Source organism: Arachis hypogaea, chromosome 3, assembly GCF_003086295.3.
Source record: "Arachis hypogaea cultivar Tifrunner chromosome 3, arahy.Tifrunner.gnm2.J5K5, whole genome shotgun sequence".
NCBI classification, from domain to species: Eukaryota; Viridiplantae; Streptophyta; class Magnoliopsida; order Fabales; family Fabaceae; genus Arachis; species Arachis hypogaea.
Window position 1 is genome coordinate 126,088,729 of NC_092038.1, and position 23,368 is coordinate 126,112,096.

Genomic DNA, 23,368 nt, shown 5'->3' on the forward strand with positions numbered 1-23,368 from the left:
TTTCTATTGTATGTGTTAGACTGCAACTCTACTAGAGTTGCCTTTTGCAAAGTCATCATGTGCGCATAGCTGTAATTTGCTTTGGACTTCTATCTCATAATTGTAGGCCAAATTAATGTGCATCAAGACAACCTCAAGTTAAACAAGGTGGTGTGGGATAGGCATAGGATTACTCCCTGAAAATTTTGATAGGTTAGTTATGAGTTATGACCTTTTAACTAAATTTTATTTTATTCGTTAAGGAAATAGTGTTAAAAGAAAATGGATATTGTAGCTTTTCAAAGTAGTTCCTATTATTCAACACATACAAAGCAACTTAAGAGATTCATATTTATTATTCTTTAAAATATGGGTGTGAACATAAATTTATCACCTTAATAATGAGGGAGAGAGAGGCTGTGAGAGGTGAGTACTCTAGGGGAGGGAGTACGTTAGGAATACAGTCAACAGCAAAGGATACCAGAATTTGGAATAGGGATACATATCATCGCTTGGAAAATTCTTCGTTCTCTGTATTCGTGGACAACCTACCGGATGATATCTCTAGGAGAGAATTACATCACTTGTTTTGTTGGACAGGAAGAATTAACGACATATATCTTGTCCGGAAACGAAAGAGTGGATCGATTTACCTGTTTGCTTTTGTTCATTACACGATAAAAGGGGACGCCCTCAAGGCGATTGCAGAAATGAACCACTGGAGATTACGGGGGAAGGTAATTACCGTTGGAGAAGCGAAGTATAGAAGACAATCTCAAGCGATGGGTGGATCAGTGAGGAAGGAAATCGTACGTAAGAATGGAGGCGTAGCAGGGGCGTCTTATCATGGGAACGGGGTTGCGGCTGCCAAATCCTTTGGGGAACAGCTAGTGCGAGAACATCAGACTGCCACAAAGGAGAGTGGACATATGAAAAGAATTGATGTGCCAATAGTTGAACCAAATATGGAATGGTTGGCGAGGAGTTTAGTGGGACAAACATTGCACCCAGTGGACCTCTGCTCAGTGAAGAGGGTGGTCTCTAAAAATATACCTCAAATTGTGGATGTCCGGGAGATCGGGGCGTGCAAAGTCCTGTTAATATTTGATACTGTGCAGCATGCGGAGGGTGTGTTTACGTTCAAGATGGATACTTTGCTGCAAGTCTTTGGGAGGAATCGGAACGTTGTACTACTCGAAGAACGTGGCTGGAGTGCTACGGAATTCCTTTGCATGCATGGTCGCCGGAAACGTTCAAGAAAATAGGAGGGCAGTGGGACAATGTGCTTCAGTGTGATGTAATTACTGGGGAAAAAGCCTCCTTCACAGTGGGAAGGATTCAAGTTGAGACGGGGTGTTCGATGCAATTGGATGCAAATTGTTGTTGGGAAGACAGCATTTGGGATTTTTGTGAAGGAGGTAGGCTGCCAGGAGGATGCTGTGGTCAGTATGGAGAGAAGCAGAAGTGGCTATGATGAGAATGCAGCTTCTGGCGCCGCTGGCACGGCCCTGGAAAAGGGGGTGGGTAACTGGGATCCGGCGGCAGAATTGGTTTCCGACAGGCTTACAGAGGCTGCGCAAGGAGAGGGCAGAATAGTAACTTCTGATGTCTTTTTGAATGATGTGAACATTGAGTATTTGAATTTCAAAAAGGATACGGTTGTACCAGATTCAGATAGTACCAAGGAAGGTGGAGTAGCAGATTCTAAGGGGTGTGAGGTGGTTCATGAGGGGGAGTCGGAGAATACGGTTACGCAGGTTTGTGGAGGTGTGAGAGGAGATCATGTGGAATGGGCTGGTACTTATGGTATGTATGACGAGGCCCATCAGGTGTGTTACAAGGCTGGGGCGTGTGTGGGTTATTGTAGAGGGGTGGGCTGGTCTTCAGTTGGCCCAATAGCAAATCAGGGGGTAGATGGGAGGTTGACTGTGTACGAAACACGCCTGCGAAGGGAGCCAGCTGTTGGGCTGGGCCAGGCTAGTCTACTGCATGCAACGGTCCATGGACCTCTCTCCATTGGGGGCAAGGCCGGGTCGGGTAGTCTTATGATCCGGCAGGTCCCACGAGATCTGGGTGATGCGGCGCAAATGGTAGGTTTGCGAGAGAGGCTGGGGTGCCAAGAGGAGGAGGAACTTGAGGAGGGAGAGGTGAGGCACACAGCTAGGGGCTCGTTGGAGGATAGGATCCAGGTTTTGGAAGAGAAGGTGGAGGGAGTAGGGCCGACTGAGGAGGCTGGTGTTGAGTTGGATTGTGGCGGTGTAGCGCATGAGGGGACGAGGGTGGGGGAAGCAAATCACCGGCAGATACAAGGGGCGCAGCACGGTGGTGGTGAGACCGGTCTCCACGATGATGGTTCCCAAACGAGTCTAAGCCGAAAAACGAGGAAGGGTGAAACCTCAGAAGCTAAAGGCAACACAGAGGGAGACATACTGGGGGTGGCTGCTAAAAGCGACGCCCGGGGGGTGGAGCAGGGAATGAGCTGGGCCCAGGTGGTCATGTAGAAGGGGAGGAGTACAAGGGGACGCAGGGAGTACAAAGCCAGGAAAACCAAGCAACCTGGGCACTGGCTGTGGAATCGGGAGCGGTTTTATACGATGAGGAAGAAGACATTATGGCGATTCTACAAGCACAAAATGAGGAAATAGCGGCAAAGAGAAGGCTAGCGAAGCAGAAGGAAAAGGCGAGAATGAGTCGGCCAAAAAATAAACAAAAGGTGAGCAAAACTTTATTTAAATGATTGTGGGCAGTTGGAATATTAGGGGGTGGAGGGGGGACGGTAAAATGAGCATGCTGAAGTCTTTGAAAAGTAAATATAAATTGAACATGTTGGGGTTGGTTGAAACAAAAAAAGAAGTGATTACTAAATATGAGGTTGCAAGGCTTTGGGGATCTAGTAATGCTGGTTGGGATTTTGTGGAAGCTGTAGGAACAGCGGGGGGTCTGTTATTAATTTGGGATGATGGAGTGTTTCAAGTCCGTCACAGATATAAAGGTGAGAGGTGGCTGTGTGTTGAAGGCATTTTAACAAGGACCAACTTTTACTGTGCTTTTTGTTTGGTGTACGGGGAGCATGGGAGGGAGGCAAAGAGGGGGGTGTGGGAGGAACTGAGTTATGTGGCAGGGCTGTGTCAGGTTCCGTTCTGTTTTATGGGGGACTTTAATGAAATTTTACAAGTTGGGGAGCGTAAAGGAGTTACTAGCTTGCCGGCATCATCGGAAGAGTTTAAGGGATGGGTGCATGACATGCAGTTGATTGATTTGCCTCTTACGGATAGGAAGTTTACATGGTTTAGGGGGCGGTCCTGTAGTCGGATTGATAGAGTGATGGTGACTATTGAATGGACTGAGCAGTTTCCGGATATTAGGATAAAGGGTGGCCCAAGGGGGCTATCCGATCACTGTCCATTGATATTGGACGGGACAAGATTCGGAGGGGCACCTCGACCATTCAGAAGTCTGGATTCCTGGTTTACGCATGAGGGGTTTCTGAGAATGGTGAAGGATGAATGGCAAAGCCTCGGAGAAGCGCAGTTCACGTGCAAACTGAGGGCTTTAACAGAACCATTGCGGAAATGGCACAAGGAGAACTTCAGGGACATGATAAGAGACTTATGAGGTTTGAGGAGGAGCTTACCAGGCTAGACAATTTAGTCAGTGATGGAATTTATGATGGTACAACAGAGGCTCGACGAAAGGCGCTTGTGAGCTTTTGTTCAAAATGGTACATTAGAAAGGAATTGCACTGGAAACAGATGTCTCGATCTAAGCATGCTGCAAACATGGATAAGAATACCAGATACTTTCATAACATTGCCTCAGCCAGAAGACGGAATAACAGGATCGACGCACTAATGATACATGGAAGACTTGTGCGGAATCAGGCGAGAATTAAAGGTGCGATTCGAGGATTCTATAAGGAGTTATATAGACAAGAATATGTTCCGAGGATTGGAATCAGGGATGGCTTAGTAAAGTGTATCCATAGGGCTGAGGCTGAAGCTTTAGAAGCAATGCCAACGGAGGAGGAAATCAAGGAGGCTGTGTGGGACTGGGAATCTTCCAAGGCCCCAGGGAGTGATGGGTATAACATAAACTTCATAAAGAAATGTTGGGAGGACATTGGGCGGGATTTCATTGCTGCGGTATTGGGGTTCTTTCAAAGTGCGAAGATGCCAACGGATGCCAATGTCACTTGGGTGACACTAGCTCCAAAGTTTGAAGGTGCAAAGGAAGTGAAGGATTTTCGGCCAATTAGTATGGTGGGGTGTGTGTATAAAGTGATTTCGAAGGTGTTGGTGAGAAGAATGCGAGCTGTGATGCCGGGGTTGGTCGGAGAGACTCAGACTGCGTTTGTTAAGGGAAGGAAAATTCATGATGGCGCCCTCATAGCCTGCGAGACGGTTCATTGGTTGAAGACCAGGAAAAAGACAGCAGTCATTATCAAACTGGATTTTCAAAAGGCCTATGACAGAGTGCGATGGAGTTTTGTTGACATTGTGCTCCAGAAAATGGGCTTTGGCCAAAGATGGAGGAGTTGGGTGAAGGAGGGTGTTACTACGGCTACCATGGCAGTCTTGGTGAATGGGTCACCGTCTAAGCCATTCAAGATGGAGAGGGGACTAAGACAAGGGGACCCGCTTTCTCCACTGCTGTTCGTTTTAGTGGTTGATGTTTTGCATCGGATGTTGGGGGAAGCTGTCAGGAACGGACGCATTGCTCCACTGCTGGTAGGGGGAGATCATATTGAACTGTCACACTTACAGTTTGCGGATGACACTATCTTGTTCTGCCCGCCGGAGACTGAAACAATTGTTAACTATAAGAGACTGTTGCGGTGCTTTGAGTTGATGTCGGGGCTGAGCATCAATTTTGAAAAATCAAATCTGATATCGGTGAACTGTGAGCAAAGATGGATTGATCAGGCATGTGGAATACTGGGATGCCAGCAAGCTGCTCTACCGGTAAGATACTTGGGAATTTCTTTAGGTGCAAATCCGCGGCTAGTAAAGACTTGGAAACCAATCATTGATAAGGTGGAACAGAAGCTTAGCTTGTGGAAAACGAAGGTGTTGAATAAATCAGGGAAGCCGGTCCTTATCAAGTCGGTACTGAATAGTCTTCCCATATATTATCTTAGTCTGTACAAGATGCCGAAAGCCGTGGCAGACAAGCTGATCACTCTACAACGGAACTTTATGTGGTGTAAGGAGAATGGTAACTCTGGTATACCTATGGTTAAGTGGGAGCTAGTACAGGCTCCAAAAAAGGTGGGGGGCTTGGGGGTTGGTGATGCAATGCTAAGGAACACAGCGCTCCTGTTTAAGTGGTGGTGGCGGTTTTCAAAGGAGGATTGCCCGCTGTGGAAGAAGATTGTTTGTTCGTGTAACAAGTTGAACCCGAATGTAATGTTGGCAACTCAGCCTTTACAAGTAAAAGGAGGGCCTTGGGGGGACATCTGTCAGCTGAATATAAAAGAACCGCGGATTCGGGATAAAATGGTAAGTGGACTGGCAATGGAAATAGGCAATGGTATGCAAACCCGATTTTGGGAAGATAACTGGATTCAAGGGGGTGTTCTCAAAGGGAGTTATCCGAGACTATACTCTATCTCAAGCCAGCAAGGACTTCTAATTGGGGACTGTGGCTTTTGGGATGGGCTTGATTGGATTTGGAATTTCCAATGGAGGAGGGAGTTGTTCCAATGGGAGCTAGAACTTGTCAATCAGCTGCATGAGAGGTTAAGGCCAGTGAGGTTGTCATCAGGTCGGGAGGACAGCGTGGTCTGGAAGTTTGACAATAAAGGTGTTTTCTCTACTCGTTCTGTGATACAGGCTATACAAGCGGAGACTCTTTCGGCTGAAATAACGAGTTATAGTTTCACGAGCTCCGTTTGGAAAGGTTTTGTTCCTCCGAGGATTGAGCTATTTGGGTGGTTTGTGCTAGTTGATCGAGTTAACACCAAGGAGCGGCTGGGTAAAATAGGAGTCAACATTCTGGGGGATAGTTTGTGTGTAATGTGTACTAAGGAATTAGAATCTGCTGAGCATTTATTCCTTAGGTGTGAGGTAGCTTGGCAGGTGTGGTGTAAGTGGTTGAGGTCACTAGGTAGAGAGTGGGTGATCCCTGGAACCATTAGGAAAATGTTTGAAACCTGGCATGGCTTGCATAATAGACAACAAGGGCAGCAGATGTGGATGACAGTATTCTTTGCAATTATTTGGAACATCTGGTTGGAACGGAATGCACGAATCTTTAAGAATACAAGAGCAAGCCTGGAGGTAATCCACACAAAGACGGTGATGAGCTATACAGAATGGCGTGGTGGTGATTCTGGGGGAGGCTGTTGATAGGTTTGGGGTGTTAGGTGTTGGTTTGGTTGGTAGCTCGTTGCTCCACTTTAATGTGTTGAGCTTTCTATGTTTAAAAAGAAAAATGGGTGTGAACATAATAATTGATACTGAAAAAAATTATAATATTTATTTGAATCAACACCATAATTTTTTTTAAGGATTGAAAATAAAAATCACAAATTCCTAATTTTATAAGTAGAAAATTTTTATTTAAAGCCTTGTGACGTAAAAAATATTAAGAAGAAAATACAGGCCAAGAACAGAAGAGTCGGGGAAGGTTGCAACCACAGGATTTAAAGAAGTTTTCTTTTGTGTTTGCATTAAAGTTGCAAGTTGCGACGAATCGTTGTCTATCCCCGCGGCATATTAGACTGTGTTCATCGGTTTTTGACATTGATGGATCTCATGCTTTCTCACCTAACATAACAATAAATACATTTCCGTTATTGTTTTTCTAATCTTCTTCTAGTTTATGCTGCTGAGCTACGTGCTCTTCATCGCGAATTGCATCACGCCCTAATCTTCCCCTTCAGTTCAATTTAAATCAAGCCCGCCCTTCCGTTTTCACGGTAACGCCTTTTCTCCTTTTCCCTTTTATTCGATCTGTGTTTTCATCTGCGGTTTTGGTTTTGATTCGCTTTGCTTTGTGTCTTGGATTTTCTCTAGTCTCGGATTATGTTGTGTATACGTATATGTTACCCGGAAAAGTTCAACGAAAAAACATTTTGTTGTATGAGCGTGGAGTAACTTTTGCTTAGATGAGACAATTTAATTCATGTCTCGATACTGCCTTAGTATTCACTGCTTGAATTTTCAGATCTGATGTTGCATTTGCATATTAATACGGGGTAGGGTTTCGGTAGATTCAATTTGTGGGCTTAAATTAATTAATATTCTCATCCTGAATTTTGCGAAGGAACTATTATTCTCATTGGTGTGACCTTGGTTGAGAGTGGATGGTTTTTGTTTATCAACAGTATTGGTCCTCGGATTGTGTATCTTTTTTCCTGCCGTGGCTATTTCATTGATCTTGCTAGGATAAGAAAATAGGTAAAAAATGATATTGCCATTTGGTATAGAATTATAGATAGTGTCAGAGTGAGATCTATGTTGTTCCATTGCAAGCCTAATGGCATTGTATGATGAGTTTAAGAGTAGTTACAATGGTCAGTGTTTTGATTAGGTGCTATTTTTGCAATTTGCAATCAACAATTCTCTTATGAATTATATTCCCACTTTTGACTTCTTGTGATCACAGCTGTGTTGTATCTATCAACTTATTCTAGTGGTTGATACAATTGAGGATCAGGGTTCCAACAATAGAAGTGAAACAGGAAAATTGTGATAAATTATAAGCTACTTCTGCAGCATATTTGCCTTATAACAATTCATGTAATCATATATAATATTTGAACATGTTTTTCTGAGTGGGAAAAATGGTTTACCTTCTATTCTATATATTTAAAAAAGGAACCAGTTTTGCAAGAGGGAAAACTGTCTTCTTTTCTTAGTTCTTGAGTCATTACATTGCTGAAGTATCACTGAAAAGAATGTTCCAGTGGTCTTTAGGGGTTGCATTATTATTATTTTAATGCAGAAATATTATTTTCAATTGTGTTTTACTTCAGGCCGGCCTATGTCATCCATGAAAAATCTGGATGAGTCTATTTTCTTCTAGAGTCTAATGATAAAATATATTTTGCTGAGGCTCTCTGTTTTATGACAATTGATGTTGCTATCGTTGTTTATTTTATTTATTCTAGCATGAAATTTATAGACTACTTTTACCATATTGTTTTCCATCGTGGTTGAACTTGAAAGCTGCAGTTTCCAGTTTGGTTGCCATTTTCCATTATTCAACATATCTGGATTTCTCCAATTCTTAAATATTTTGAATTTCCAAAGCGATGGATGTGTAACTAGTTGAATCTACTTTCATCAGTCTCATGCATTGATATCTATAAATTAGGTTTTATTTGAGAACTGAATGTAATTCACCAGAGAAAGAAATTGTGTAATTTTAGACTTTTCAATTTTCCTATCATCTTGCTTGATGTACACCGATGAAATGGGTGTGATTCATGGCTTTTATTGAGCTATGGATGCTTTCATATTTAGTTGCATGAACATCCCGTTGTTCTTTATTTAAGGCCAAGTCAAGAAGACAATTCACTACATTTTCCGAACTCAAGACAATTCACTACATTTTCCGAACTCAAGTTTTGAGTGGAATGTGATTCTGATGTCATTTCTCTAAGCCCCAAAAGAATAGAAATAAAAATGAACCATTTCATTATATTTTCTGTGAAGCCAAAGATATGTGTGTATTGGATATTTACAAATTACAAATGTTTGACATGACATGCAGCTTCTGGCAAGCTCCGATGAGGTCACCATCTTTCAGGAGGCCGTTCTCAAAGAATGAACTGGGAAGTTGGTCAACACTCATGGAGAGGCACCGGTTCCTCTTGTCAGCTCTTGTTCTACTAGTTCTCCTTTGTAGTGTTTATCTTTACTTTGCTGTCACATTAGGAGCCAGTGACATTTGCTCTGGGTTGACAGGACCTGAGAAAGCTTCATGTCATATGCAGCATCTTAAGGCTTCTGTTGCCAAGGGTAAACTGAAACATCTTTGACATTTGTGATTTGAATATTATTTTTGGTGGAGATTGTGTTAGGTGACATGAAATGGAAACATACTCAGGTATAATCATTGTGTTATATGTATACATAGTATTTATCTTGGTTATTGTGAGCACAAATGCATACAGATTACAGACCTTGTATAATGAAGCTATCCCTTGATTGTTTCCTTTTAGCTGATTGTTCTAATCTGCCTAATTTAAGAACGTCCTTAGTACCAAAAATTATAGTTGTCAAATCTTGAATTATATCGTGAACCGTTCAACCAGATTTTGGATCCTGCATTATTTGTATCAAGCGATTTTGAAGCATACTCATAAAAATAACAAACTAACTAAAAAAAAAATTTAAATTCCTAGAATAATAAAATAAATACTTTGAATTGCATATAAACAATTAAAATTTCAGTATATCTTTGAAGTAGTTGAGAAACCCTGTAAAGAGTTTAGTTTTAAGGGAGGAAAAAAAACATAAAGTGATTACTGGTTTGGGAGTGTAGTATTTAAACTTCGTGTTATATATAAAAAATGATATTTTCACTAACCTTAACTGTTAACGGTAAACTGTGAAGGCCTTCTATATAATTTAATCATTTATGGTCATTTTATGAATTGGATAATACGGTAGTCTATTACTATACTATAACTTTACTAGAATTTATAGGAAGATTTTTAAGTGTATCGTCTTTTTAATCATCGATCTTAATTATATATTATATATTATTATAATTAAGATTAATGATTAAAAATTACTGAAATATCAGTATTACAGTACATTTAAAAATTTTTCATATTTATATAATTATTCCATTTTTAGGTTATCTTAATCTTCTTGGCAATAAAGTTGCCACATCAATAGTTCAATACACATGGAGAGAATATAAAAAACAGAAAAAAAAAGATATATTTTTAGTGACATAGGGGGCCGAAGCCCAAATAGCAACAAAAAGAGAAAAAAAAAAACGAAAGTGACAAACCAACTTACATCATAGTGTTCTTTCAAAAAAAAAAAATTACATCATAGTGAATTTCTATGGGGCTGATTGTCCAAGCCATGCTGAGAACCTTAATAATTCCCCAGATTTCTGCATTGAATTTTTTTTGGTTGTCACGGTTTTTTTTAGTCTGACATGTCAAAAACTAATCGAATAGTGGATCTGAATTTCATTTAAGGACAGTGGCTGATCAATAAATAATTACATGTACAAATTATAAAGTAAGATTCAAACTCTCAGACATTTACTTAAACCGACTCGACCAATCTAAATTAGTTTCTTCATTAAATTTAATTGGATGAAGACGAGTATCAAGTCCCTTTTCTTATGGTCAACTACTATTCGGCGAGCTCCCCGTTGACTGGCCCAATCCAGCAAAGGGGCCCAACTCCTAAACCCATTATCCAAAAAAAGAGAGAGAAAGATAGGAACCGCCGTACTGCGTGCTCCGCCAGGCACGATCTTCTGGTCTCCGTTGAAAAGAGAGGGCAACGCTGAAGCACTTAACAAATCTTTAATCTCCACCTCGCTTCCCCATTTTCCCCTCATCGTCGTTCCTCCTGCGCCGAAAATCCACAGGTTTGGTTTCTACATTGCTGACGGGGTTCATTATTTCATTGCTTCTATATTTTTGTTCGGTTTCCAGCAATCAATTCATAATCATAGCTCCAAAATTTGGCAACTGTCAAAGAAATATTGACTTTATCTCAGATTGTTATGTCTAAGGCGGAAGAGAAGGAACATCCACGCGGCTCTACTGTTAAGCGCGAATTGAAGTGCTCCGCTTGCTTCGATGCTCTCTGGTTCTGCTATTGTAATTCCATTCATCCCTCTTCCGTTACTGTCTTTAACCCTATTTTCTCAATCTGGTTAGCTAAATACTACTAATGTTTGAATACGCGCAGCCCCCGTTCATCAGATGCAGCAATATTACAGGGTTGGTGTTCTTGATAATTGTTCCAAGCAATGGAAAGCCATGTTTGATTGCTTAAATCTCAAGACGAAGAGGGAATCCGAGGTCCAGGTTGGTTGCCTCCTCATCCTCTCTGGTTTCGTGTGTTGTGCTCTGTAATTGGATGAATATTTAATTTTATAGATGTTGGAAACATTTTCTTTGTGTTGATTTTATACTTCTAAGTTAATATCCTCAAATCTGTTTTACTATTCTCGGCTCCCAAATCTCCGATTTTTATGTTGAGTGAAACATTAGATTTTGCAATTTTTTGCTGTCATGCTGCCTACATAGTTAGAGTTAGAACCGAATTCGATTTCATGATCAATCCTATGCTAGAGTTGGCAGTAATGGAAAAGTGAAGGCAGATATCAATGCTAGGAGGGGTAGTTCTTCTGCAGCTTGATTATAATTTATGTGGAGTCTGAATGCTTATAGCTATGTTTTTCAAATGATCTTTTTTGGTATTCTTCCTCTTTACATTGTTTGTCTATTGCTTGCAATCTTCATGTGGTATGTGTATACTATGGATGTGTGTGTATGTAACTCTTTACAACATTCTGTGCGGTGAAGTATCATTATTGATATGGAATGGCCTCATTCATGTTCATGCTTTTTCATTGTTGCATTGCACAAGTCGCAGGATCAAAATAAGCTTTCAGCTGGTAATAAGATGAATTACTTTGTGCAGGAAATTCTGGAAGCTCGTGAGAGTTCAAAGCCTCACATTTGGACTTTCCGCACACCAGAAGAAGCTTCAGAGCGTTGGAACAAAATTTACGGGCATTTACTAGATGAGACTGATGATTGAACCCAAATAGTGCAAATAAAGATATCATTCAATTTGGCCAGTGATTCAGAGACAGAATATGCTTTCAAGTACCAAGAAAAATTATATGTTTTGATTAATGCTAAAGAGCGAGTTTTTGGTTCTAATATTTATTTCTACTTAACAGAGTGAACTTTACACTCAGTGGACTAGGCAAAAATAGTTGCTATGGCTTTAGTTCTCATTATTCCCATCGTTAGTTGAATGCCTCCTTTCTGATATTGCTTTGTACTGCTGGATTGCTAAATCTTAAGTGGTTTATTTGAAAACCCAGCATAGCAGATTTCCTAATTCATGTTCCATACTTCAGTGGTTATTATTTGCCTTTTACTAGAGTATATAATTGTAGTTGCAGTATTTATCAATGCTGAATACTGGAGCAGAATCCGTCTTGGCGAAATTTTTTGTTTAGGTCTTTACATTTAGAAAAAAAAAGTATTTTTATATAATTATGTTTAGATACATTGATTTTTTGGCTGTACTAATTATTAAATTAATATTTATTTTGAAATTGATAAGTTTATTATTAAAAAATGATTTTAGTTTGGATACCTTCCTTTTAACAATAATAAGAATAATAAGAGTATTTATTCATTTTAGTTCCCAAAAATTTTAGACTAGACACTTTAATTCCAAACTAAAATAAAAATTTTAGACTAGACACTTTAATTCCAAACTAAAATTAATTATTCGATTGATCCCTAACAAATAATTCTATCAGTATTTTGGTTCTTTGCTTCGTTAATTTTTACGGGAGACAAAATAGTCTTTGACAACTCTAAAGGGGGACAAAATAGTTCATGTCCCATCTGCTGTTCTCTTCTAATTTTTATCATCTTCTCCTTCTTTCTCTTCAGCTCCAAAATCAAGCCATGATGTAACTGTCATGCATGTAGCACCTACCTCAACATGTCATGTACCACACACTTCTCAAATCTCTATGACTGATACATCCACCTGCTTCGCACTTCACTCACCAGAAGCATTCACCTCCATGTCCTTGATAACAGCATCACCTCCAACTCTGACATCCACCAAATTCTCAAGACTAAATTTCACAACTACCCCAATGGCACGTCTTTCTCTACTCTCCGGCAAGCAATATAGATTGTTGTATATTAGGACATCATAAGAAGATTTTCCTTTGACATCATATGCAAAATCTCATTTGGAATGGGTTCCGAGTACTTCATTCCTTCTCTCCGGAGTCCAAACCGGTAGACATTTTCGACCTCGCATCCAAACTATCAGTACAACAAGCAATGTCGCTATCGCCGCTCTTATAGGAACTGAAACGATTACTAAACATTGGTTCAGAAAAAGAAGTTGAAGGAAGTGATCGGAGTGGTGGACAATGTGTCCATGGAGATGATAGGGCAGATGAGGAGGGAGATAGTGACGACGTTGACAAGGTCTTAACAAATTGGATTTGTTGTCTAGATTCATGGGATCCATTGAAGACGACAACTACTTAAGAGACATAGTCATTAGTTTCCTGTTATATAACCATAGATTTTGACATCTATTCTAATTTCTATATATAGTCTTTAGTAGATCAGTTGGTAAAAAGGGGGCAGAAAAAGCATTATCTGATGGAGCATGGAAATGTTGATTAACTAAAGAAATATAAAGCATTGGACATTTGCAGTAAATTACAGGGGAAAAATTTTAATCAAACTACCTAACTACCATTCTCTCACATTTAAATTAGTTAGGTGCCTCACATCGCACGAGAAATCTAGTGAAATTTTGTGTATATTTCCACTAACATTGTGGAAGCACTTAGGACTTGAGTGATTAGATTTAGGTCACAAAAGCCAATAGGCATGAATAATAAGTGCTCAAAATCTAAATTAGGTTATTATATTGTTAAACATCAATTCACTCGTTGGTTTAAGTAAGTGTCAGGATTTTAAATTTTGCTTTGTACATACAACAGCAATCTATTGGCTAACGGCAAACCCTTAAATGGAACTCAGATTCATAACAAATTAACTCTTAACCTATCGGGACGAGAGATACCATGCGCAGGAAAAAAAAATGGCAATACAGGGAGCCAAAACGGGCTTCTCATCCCATATTATGCACCTTCATTTTTCATGATTGGAAAACGTTCTTATACATCTCCATTCTCCATGGGAAATACAGCGTTACCGAGTCCCACATGAATTATTAAGTTCAATAAAGACTACATTAATTATAGGATAATTAAGATAAAATAAATGTAATATTTTTAAATTATATCATATAATAAAAAAATAAATGTCAAATTTTCAAATGTTAAATAAGGTGTATAACAATTCTAAAAATAAACATTATATCTTGAACAATTCATATTTAAAATTCTTTCAATTTTCAAGTGTAATATCTTTATCATAAAAATTGTAGCAATATATATATATATATATAGAGGATGAGAATTCTCCCTACCTTTAGCTAATGTTATATGCTTGTGCAGGTGAAACGTTAAGATGCTAGAAGAGTAGATGTATCATGTGAGTGTGGAAGGTGAGGTGGGAATTGATAATTAAAAATATTGAAATGAATATATGAATGTTAAATAACTTTAATGAATATATCTCTCTTACTAAATTGATAGATTTGTTCAGTTAGTTTCATAGGACTTGTTGTTGATGAGTTGGTCACGTGCATGCTCAAGTAACTGATGGAAATGGAACACCCTATTATTTAAGGAGCAAACAAGTATGTATAACTCTCCATTATCCCATTACATCTTTGAACATGGCTAGCATCGAGAACCAAATGGAGAATAAGAAGAAGGCATGCGTCATTGGTGGAACTGGTTTTGTGGCTTCTTTGCTCATAAAGCAGTTGCTTCAGAAAGGTTATGCCGTCAACACCACTGTTAGAAACCCAGGTTGGTTGGCCCATTCACTCTCTACCATGCATTCTCTAATAACACGTTTCATCTCAGGTTATTCCAATAAATTTTAAAAATGTATTGAAGTTACCATTTTATTCTATTGAATTGAACAAAACGTTATTTAATTAATCTCTTAAGAGGGCAATTGTGTGCAGATAATCTTAAGAAAATATCTCACCTATTGGCACTAAAAAGTCTGGGAGAGTTGAAGATATTTAGAGCAGAGTTAACAGTGGAAGAAGATTTTGATGCCCCAATAGCAGGTTGTGAACTAGTCTTCCAACTTGCTACCCCTGTCAACTTTGCTTCTGAAGACCCTGAGGTATTTTACATTGAAATTACATACTTTTAAACGTGTGAATGAGTGATTGAATTAAAAAAGAGTGACATGTTGCAGAATGACATGATAAAGCCAGCAATAAAAGGTGTCCTGAATGTGTTGAAAGCATGTTCAAAAGCAAAACAAGTTAAAAGAGTAATCCTGACATCATCGGCAGCTGCAGTGACTATAAACCAACTCAATGGGACAGGTTTGGTCATGGATGAAACCAACTGGACTGATATTGAATTCTTGAACACTGCAAAGCCACCTACTTGGGTAATGTATATAGAAACCAAACTATATTATTGAATGATGATAGATACTAAAAGTGAAGTTGGTAATCCAAATGTTCAGGGATATCCAGCATCCAAAACACTAGCTGAGAAGGCTGCATGGAAATTTGCTGAAGAGAATCACATTAATCTCATCACTCTCATACCTACCCTCACAGTTGGTCCTTCTCTCACCCCAGATATCCCATCTAGTGTTGGCCTTGCCACATGCCTTATAACAGGTTCAAAAAACATTACAAATAGTCAAATACTCCTAATAGTAATTGAGTTCAATCATGTTTCAATAATGGTATTCTTTGAAACCCTGCAGGCAACGATTTCCTCATAAATGGTTTGAAAGGAATGCAGATGCTGTCAGGTTCAATATCCATAACTCATGTGGAGGATATTTGCCGGGCACATATATTTGTGGCAGAGAAGGAATCAGCTTCTGGTAGATACATTTGCTGTGGCCACAACACTAGTGTTCCTGAGCTTGCTAAGTTTCTTAACAAACGGTACCCTCAGTATAAAGTTCCAACTGAGTAAGCTTCTAATCTGAAATTTGGTGTGAATTTTTTAGAATCATGTTTTGTTGCTTTCATATTGCACTTTTATGTGAAGCCTTTATTATGTATACTGTTTTCACTCATTTTCAATTTAACACAAGGATCATGTTTGTAATTGCAGATTCAATGATTGCCCTTCCAAAACAAAGTTAATCGTCTCTTCTGAGAAGCTTATCAAAGAAGGCTTCAGTTTCAAGTATGGAGTTGAAGAAATTTATGATCAGACTGTGGAATACTTAAAGACTAAGGGTGCCCTCAAGAACTAGATCTTCATAAATCCAATGCCTTCAGCATGCTTTACGCTTGTTATGTAATAACTAGCTATTTCTTGAAGTCCAGTGTGATGTATTAATTTAAACAATAACCTAAATCAAGGAAACAGTAGGCTTATTACTGTCAATTTCCTACTGTGTTTGTGATGGATTAGTTCAATTCATGGTTAATTACTTTACTAAAATATGGATTAATTCATGGTTAATTTTCATACTCTCCAAGTTCATAACTTTAAAATCAAGACCTACACCATACCAGAACATAAAACTATCAAAGCCTTTGAGAACACTGAGAATCCCACATGAAGACACGGTTCTTACTAGTTTTATATATTCCATGAGACCTTGCTGTGGATTCCTGCCAGTAATAAGCTCAAAGAGTAGCATACCAAAACTATAAACTTCACTCTTCTCAGTGAAGGTTCTTGTAGACATATACTCTGGATCTAGATATCCAAAAGTTCCTCGGACAATCAAAGCATGAGGTCTGGAAAGCCCAAAATCAGTGACCTGCTCAGCAAAATTTAGATTTTAAAACTCGAGTACATTGAAAAGAAAGATTTTATGCTTCCAACTTTATGGAAACAAGAGAAGGGTAATAGTGAGAAAGGAAACTTGCAGTTCATTTTATGCTTCCAATAATTAGGTACTAAAGTCATGAAAGTATCCTTTAAATCGAGAATACAACATTGTTTGATTCTTCCTAACACATAAGCATCCTCAAGCATTAGATAAGATAATATATCATTCTGATGAAATAAATATAAATAAGGGAAATGTAATGCATAAATTTGAAGATTAGAACAAACAAGAGGAAAAAAAAAACACCTACAACATCATCCTTATTCATATTATTGTGGAGTAAATGCAAAGTTACCTTAGCTTTCCTGAACTGGTCCAGCAGTATATGTTGCAAGAAATACTTGGGAAAAATTGTGGCTGCTTATCTCTACATTGATCCGTTTGTTATATATAAACAATGAATGTGTAAGTTAATTATTTTTATCTATATAATAGTATTTGATATAATCAAATGTGAGTATAAAATTGTTAGCTGCATGCGGCTATTTTTTTTGCATATGATGCTTAGTTTGGTGTAACGCTGGTTTATGGAGTTCATAGGTGTTTAACAAGAGTGTGACGGCGTTTAGTTGACGGACGAAAATCGGACGGTCCGATTTTTTGCAGGGATGAGGGGACACAAATCGGACCGTCCAATTTGTGGGAAGTGTTGCTTCGTGCATGGAAGTCGGACCATGCGATTTAAGGGATGAATTCAAAAAATAACCCAAATCGGACCCACCGATTTCTGGGTTTAAAAACTTTTTGGCGGGCTGCCCCTAAATTGGACCGTCTGATTTGTTTGCATGCGGTCGGACGGTCCGATTTGAGTGTCATATATATATATAGATTTATCTACTCAAGCTGAGCAATCCATTTCATTCTTCTTCTTCGCTGCTTCAACTCTCCAAATTTTTTCTCTATAGATCTCTTTTTCTTTTTTTTTTGTAGATCTCTTCTTCTCTATTATCATGGATGATAGAGTAAGATTAAAAGTATATTATCATGGCCAAATTTTATTACAAACATCAGAAGGAGTGAAATTTGTGTGTGACAATCCGTTAGATATTATTATTCCATTCACACTGTCATTTGAAGAATTAAAAGGTATCATTTGTGAGAAGATAGACTCTCAAACAAGAAGGATAGTATCGTGTATTCTGTACAGATATCCTATATCTGTCTTTGGTGGGTTCGTGCAATTTCAAACGAAATACGTGACAAACGAAGCGAGCATTCAAGAAATGTTTTCAGTGTATCTCGGAAGTCGGTCGCGAATATCGTTTATCGAACTGTATATCGAGTTTGAGCAATCTGCAACGGACCGAGATATTGAATTGGAGGATTACAACAGTGATAGTGAAGAAGAGTTCGAAAGTAACTACGTGGTCGTTGAACCGGGTGTAGACGAAGATCAAGCTGACGAGGCTATGGTGGCAGATGTGGCGGATGTGGCAAATGCATTAGCAAATCAGCAGCCGTTTGTGGAGCCGAGTTTCATGTGGTCGTTGGATTTGGAGGCCATGCATGCACCGGAGTTTCCTCAATATGTAAATGCAGGTGCGCCATTAATTTAAATTAAGATTTGTGAAAGTATGATTTGTACATGGGTTATGAGTTTAGGAGAAATTGTTTAGACAATGGTAATTAGCAAAATATAGCATGTAATTAGTAATTCTTTAACGTTGAATTATGAAGTGTACATGTAGGCTGAGAAATGTACTGTTTTACGTTTGTTTGAACCGGCCGGTTCTACCGGACCGGTTTGACCAAACCGGACGGACCTACCTGACCGACCGATTTGATAGGACCGGATCAGTTCGACCTGACCGGCCGGTTCGACCAAGCCGTCCGGTTTGTTTGGACCGGCCAGTTCGACCGTGCTGACCGGTTCGTTTGGACCGACCGATTTGACCGAACCGGTTTGACCAGACCGGACAGTTTGACCTGACCGGGCATTTCGACCGGACCAGATCAGTTCTACCGGACCGGCCGGTTTGACCAAGCCGTCTGGTTCGTTTGGATCGAATGGTTTGACCGGATCGGCCGGTTCGATCGAGCTGACCGGTTCGTTTGGACCGACCTGCTCGTTTGGACCGGTCAGTTCGACCGGACCTGCTGGTTTGTCCTGAGCGGCTGGTTCTTGCGGACCGGACAGGGCATTTAATTATTAGATTATTAATGCTGACAACTGTAATATTTGTGATGTGATTGCAGCAGAGCTTCCCTTTCTGCCGGATGGTGAATTTACTGTGGGAATGGAATTCAGTTCTAGGGAGGCAGTAATTAAGGCGATAAAAGATTATACAATTCGCAGAGGTGTATATTATCGGGTGCATGAGTCAGAACCCACGACATTCTATGCTAAATACACCCAATATGGTGCAGGATGTGATTGGCTGATCAGGGTGAGCAAGATGTCCAGAAAGTTCTGTTGGGAGATAAGGAGGTACAATGGTAGTCACACCTGTACTAGGGCCACCATTTCTCAAGATCATTCGAAGCTGGATTCCAACACATTTACAGAAGCAATAAAGCCATTGGTAGAAGTTGACCCGTCTATAAGGGTGAAATCAGTGATTGCAGAAGTACAGTCAAAGTTTAACTACACCATTAGTTATCGCAAAGCATGGTTGGCAAAACAAAAGGCAGTGGAATCAATTTTCGGAGGATGGGAAGCTTCGTACGAAGCCTTGCCGATATGGTTTGAGGCCATATGTCACAAGGAGCCATCCGCAGTTGTTCATTTTCAAACAATGCCTGCGTATTAGGGAGATGATTTGGTTCCTAATATTCGTGTACTTCACCGACTCTTCTGGAGTTATTACCCTTGTATTAGAGTCTTCAGACATTGCAAGCCAATAGTGCAGGTAGACGGAACTCATTTGTATGGAAAATACAAGGGTTGTTTGTTGGTTGCAGTCTCACAGGATGGCAACAACAACATCGTGCCGATTGCATTTGCGATAGTTGAGGGAGAGACATCTGAGGCCTGGCACTTTTTCCTGAGTAACTTGCGACAGCATGTTGTGACACGTGACGGAGTGGGCCTTATATCCGATCGGCACGATTCCATTAGGTCTGCTATTGATCGTAGTAACAGAGCTTGGTCTCCTCCCAGAGCATTCCATATGTTCTGCATCAGACATATAGAGTCCAACTTTCTGAGAAAATTCAAGGCTCCGTATTTGCAGAAGCTTATCGTCAACATAGGTATGATAGTTACGATTACATTTACTCCTGAACTCAGTTATTATGATGAGGTTTTTGATGGTGGGTCCCTTTTTAATTGACAGGTTACTCACGAACAATTCGTGAGTACGAGACGCGTTATCAGCGTTTACGTGAGCGGGGTGAGGCTTATACCAACTGGTTGGATCGAATACCGCGTGAGCATTATGCTTTAGCATTTGATGGGGATATCAATGGGGTTATATGACAACCAATCTTGTGGAATGCATCAACTCGGTACTGAAAGGGGCTTGCAATCTTCCAGTCACTGCACTTGTTAAGGCAACGTTTTACAGGCTTAATGAATTGTTCACCCGGAAAAGAGCCGAGGCTGAGGCTAGAATTAATGCAGGACATGTGTTCTCTGAACTTGTAACCTCCAAACTGCATGCAAATCAGTGGGCAGCTGGTAACATTCAAGTTAGTTGCTTTGACCAACAGAATGAGGTATTCGAAGTGTGTGAGTGTCCTAGTGGTATGGAGTATGCAGTGGATCTCCGTCAACAACGGTGTGACTGTGGTGAGTTCCAAGTTGACCGGCTTCCGTGTCGACATGTGTTTGCTTGTTGTGCAAACCAACGTCTGTATTGGCAACTGTATGTACATGATGTTTACAAGATGGACCAGGTTCGACGAGTATACAGGGCTAGGTTTAAGCCACTTGGGAATCCAACAACATGACCTATTTATCATAGACCTCGATTTGTTGGTAATCCATTCCTTAGACGGGTATCCAAAGGTCGGCAAGGATGACTCGTTTCTTGAATGAGATGGACACTCGGATGTTGCGTCGTCCTAGGAGATGTAAGCAATGCGGGGCCGAGGGCCACAGCCGTAGTAGATGTCGTCAACGTGGTGGTGAAAATAATCCGGGTGCGACCACCCAATAGAGCTCCAGCCATATCAGTCACTCGATTTATTGCATGCATTTGAAATTTTTATATATTGTATGACTTTCATATGTGACGTTATTGTACGACGTTATTGTATGACGTTATTGTTCCAGACCAATCTTGATTCTTCGGACCTGTCAGAACTTCGCCGTGTGCTTCACCTAGGTCTTGCTCCTGATCAGGAACCCCCTGAGCCAAACCAAATTGCCTCCTCAGTCTATCAGATGCATGTCACTCAATACATTCAAAAGATATAAGTGGAACTTTGGCACTCCAAATAGCAGAATGCTGACGGATGTCAGGAGGAATCACGTCCGGATCGGTCCTTCCAATTGCATAAGGCTCCCAAACAAACTACACACATTATACAAGTAACCGAGGATTACACACAAAATAATAACACGAGTAAACGAAAAGAACTACTTATTTATTACAACAAACCTGTCCTTCTTGCAGAAGATCCAGATCTCTCCTATAGTGATCAAGGGTACGATATCTGTATGGCCGATTCTCACGTTCCCAGTTCTGCCACCTGACATCAAGCGATTCGTTAACTTACATTTATCAATACAATGTAAAATAAACTATTTCAAAGCGTCTAGTAATTAAATTTACCTATTTGCAATCGAAAAGATTTGAGGATTGCTTGGAATCGGCGCAATGAATGGTAGACGGATCCATGCCCAGGCAAGCAACAGTGTCAGCGGACCATCAATCTCCTTACAGTCGACACGAGTTGCTCTATACAACGATCTATACAGGTGTACCAGGCAGGCCGATCCCCAACTGAATTGTATGATCCCGCCAAAGTTACGGAGTAACGGCAGAAACTTCCAGTGCACCCATGCTGCAGACTTATCTCCAAACATAACGATCCCAAACAATAACATTATATGGCACTTCACGTACCTATGAATCTGGACCTCATCAACCAACACTAATCGATTTTTCAATGCTCGAAACCAAACCAACTTAATGAACTTTCCCTGCAGTCTGTCTTCATAGGTGCAACACCAAACTGATCCAAGCATTCAGCCTCTAAAGCCTCATAACTGCTCAGTGTCGGTCCCGTAACTGGCAAACCATTTGTCGGAAGACCAAGAATTAGCGCCACATCCTCCAGTGTCACGGCACACTCACCAACTGGAAAGTGAAAAGTATGCGTCTCAGGGCGCCATCTCTCGACCAGAGCATTAATCAATGCCGACTGACATTGGACAACTCCAATCTGTGAAACATGATAAAAGCCGGTGTCCCGTAAATACCCCTCCACTATTGAATTGTACCGATCCGGTGGCATGTAGTGGTTATATTGCAACATTCGAAAACCCTAAACACAAACATAATATTAATTAATTATCAAATTAAATTGATCAAATCAAACTTTTATTACCAAATAACCAGTAAAACGTATCCACAACCACAACCAATAAAAATAATAATAATAACAATACTGTTAAATAAATAACTATCATATTATATACTAATATTCAAGTAACTATTCAATTATGTTCTAACAATATACATACAACAATAAATCAATCATTAATCTTTTATTAAATATTTATGTTTTACTTATAACAAAAATAATTAATTTAATAATATTTAAATCATAATAATTATTTTACTATCCTACGAACGTTTAATCATAAATAAATATTATTACTATAAAAATTTATTTATTACTAACAATTAATGCTAACTAAACGATTGGTATCTATCTATTCTATTCTATTAAGACCGTATCCTAATAAAAATAATAAAACAATCAATATGACTTATTATTATTATTATTATTATTATTATTATTATTATTATTATTCCAATAAATTCAGTAATAATAATTAATTATTTTATTTATTATATCTCCATTTTTAATAACAGTATTATTATTATCATTAATTTAATTATTTTGTTAACAACAATAATTAATTTATTATTTTATTATAATATATCATAATCTTTTCTTCTAAATAATCTTATTACACTAATTTTTAATCTCTGCATTATTATACTCTAACATTACTAATTCCTAAAATTTAATTAATCAGATTAAAATACTCAGACACTACTACTATTACTACTATTACATTAATTTCTAACATTATCATCATAATAATTTACTAATCTCTAACTTAATAATAATTATTATTTTACTTAAAATAAATTTTTTTACAATAAAAACTTACATAATTAGGATGATCAAGATAATTTGCAATGTGAAGCTCCGGACGATTAACATCTTTTATTATTCTTCTTCTTCTAGGCATTGTTAGAGAGTGGTCCAATTTTTTTTTATTTTAAACTTTATCAATGGAGGACCATGGATATGTTGCTGGTGGAGTTGGAGAAGAAGAAACTTTGGGTTGCTGAAAGTGAAAGAGAATGGGAGGCGGGTTCGGCAATCACGAAACTCTAGCTACAAGGGGTGCGGGGCTACTTGCATGCGTGACACCTGGTTGTGGGCACAAATCGAACAGTTCGATTTGTGTTCCTTTCCAGCCCCTAAATCGGACCGTTTGATTACCGTGGTGAAATCGGTCCGTCCGATTTCTTCATCCCAACCGTCACAGTTAGGTAAAGCACCATAAACACCCATAACGTGGTTATACACCAT

The 23,368-nt window shown here is 39.2% G+C and overlaps 4 protein-coding genes and 1 long non-coding RNA gene across 6 annotated transcripts; all 5 read left to right on the forward strand.

Annotated features, from left to right (window-relative positions):
- Window positions 1–6,484: 6,484 nt before the first annotated feature.
- Window positions 6,485–9,147, forward strand: LOC112791355 (uncharacterized). The gene is made up of 2 exons (XR_003197203.3): window positions 6,485–6,898; window positions 8,698–9,147. It is a non-coding gene; the product is annotated as an uncharacterized lncRNA (long non-coding RNA).
- A 1,221-nt stretch (window positions 9,148–10,368) lies between these two features.
- Window positions 10,369–12,147, forward strand: LOC112791356 (uncharacterized). Its single transcript, XM_025834156.3, has 4 exons — window positions 10,369–10,545; window positions 10,678–10,780; window positions 10,872–10,990; window positions 11,610–12,147. Exons 2-4 carry the CDS (start codon window positions 10,684–10,686, stop codon window positions 11,727–11,729), a joined length of 336 nt encoding a protein of 111 aa, XP_025689941.1. The 5' UTR covers window positions 10,369–10,545; window positions 10,678–10,683; the 3' UTR covers window positions 11,730–12,147.
- A 2,240-nt stretch (window positions 12,148–14,387) lies between these two features.
- Window positions 14,388–16,213, forward strand: LOC112791357 (anthocyanidin reductase ((2S)-flavan-3-ol-forming)). Of its 2 annotated transcripts, none has more exons than XM_072230140.1 (6): window positions 14,388–14,682; window positions 14,787–14,953; window positions 15,029–15,229; window positions 15,308–15,467; window positions 15,557–15,770; window positions 15,916–16,213. In XM_072230140.1, exons 1-6 carry the CDS (start codon window positions 14,490–14,492, stop codon window positions 16,058–16,060), a joined length of 1,080 nt encoding a protein of 359 aa, XP_072086241.1. In that variant the 5' UTR covers window positions 14,388–14,489; the 3' UTR covers window positions 16,061–16,213. The 2 variants fall into 2 exon arrangements, with proteins under 2 accessions (XP_072086241.1, XP_025689942.1); XM_025834157.3 differs by having other exon boundaries at window positions 14,401–14,625.
- Window positions 16,214–17,871: 1,658 nt separating this feature from the next.
- On the forward strand, window positions 17,872–20,066 carry LOC112781810 (uncharacterized). Its single transcript, XM_025824558.1, has 4 exons — window positions 17,872–18,187; window positions 18,845–19,365; window positions 19,498–19,840; window positions 19,924–20,066. Exons 1-4 carry the CDS (start codon window positions 17,872–17,874, stop codon window positions 20,064–20,066), a joined length of 1,323 nt encoding a protein of 440 aa, XP_025680343.1.
- LOC114927484 (uncharacterized) lies at window positions 20,063–20,539 on the forward strand. The gene has a single exon (XM_029297459.1). It carries the CDS (start codon window positions 20,063–20,065, stop codon window positions 20,537–20,539), a length of 477 nt encoding a protein of 158 aa, XP_029153292.1.
- The last annotated feature ends 2,829 nt before the right edge of the window (window positions 20,540–23,368 follow it).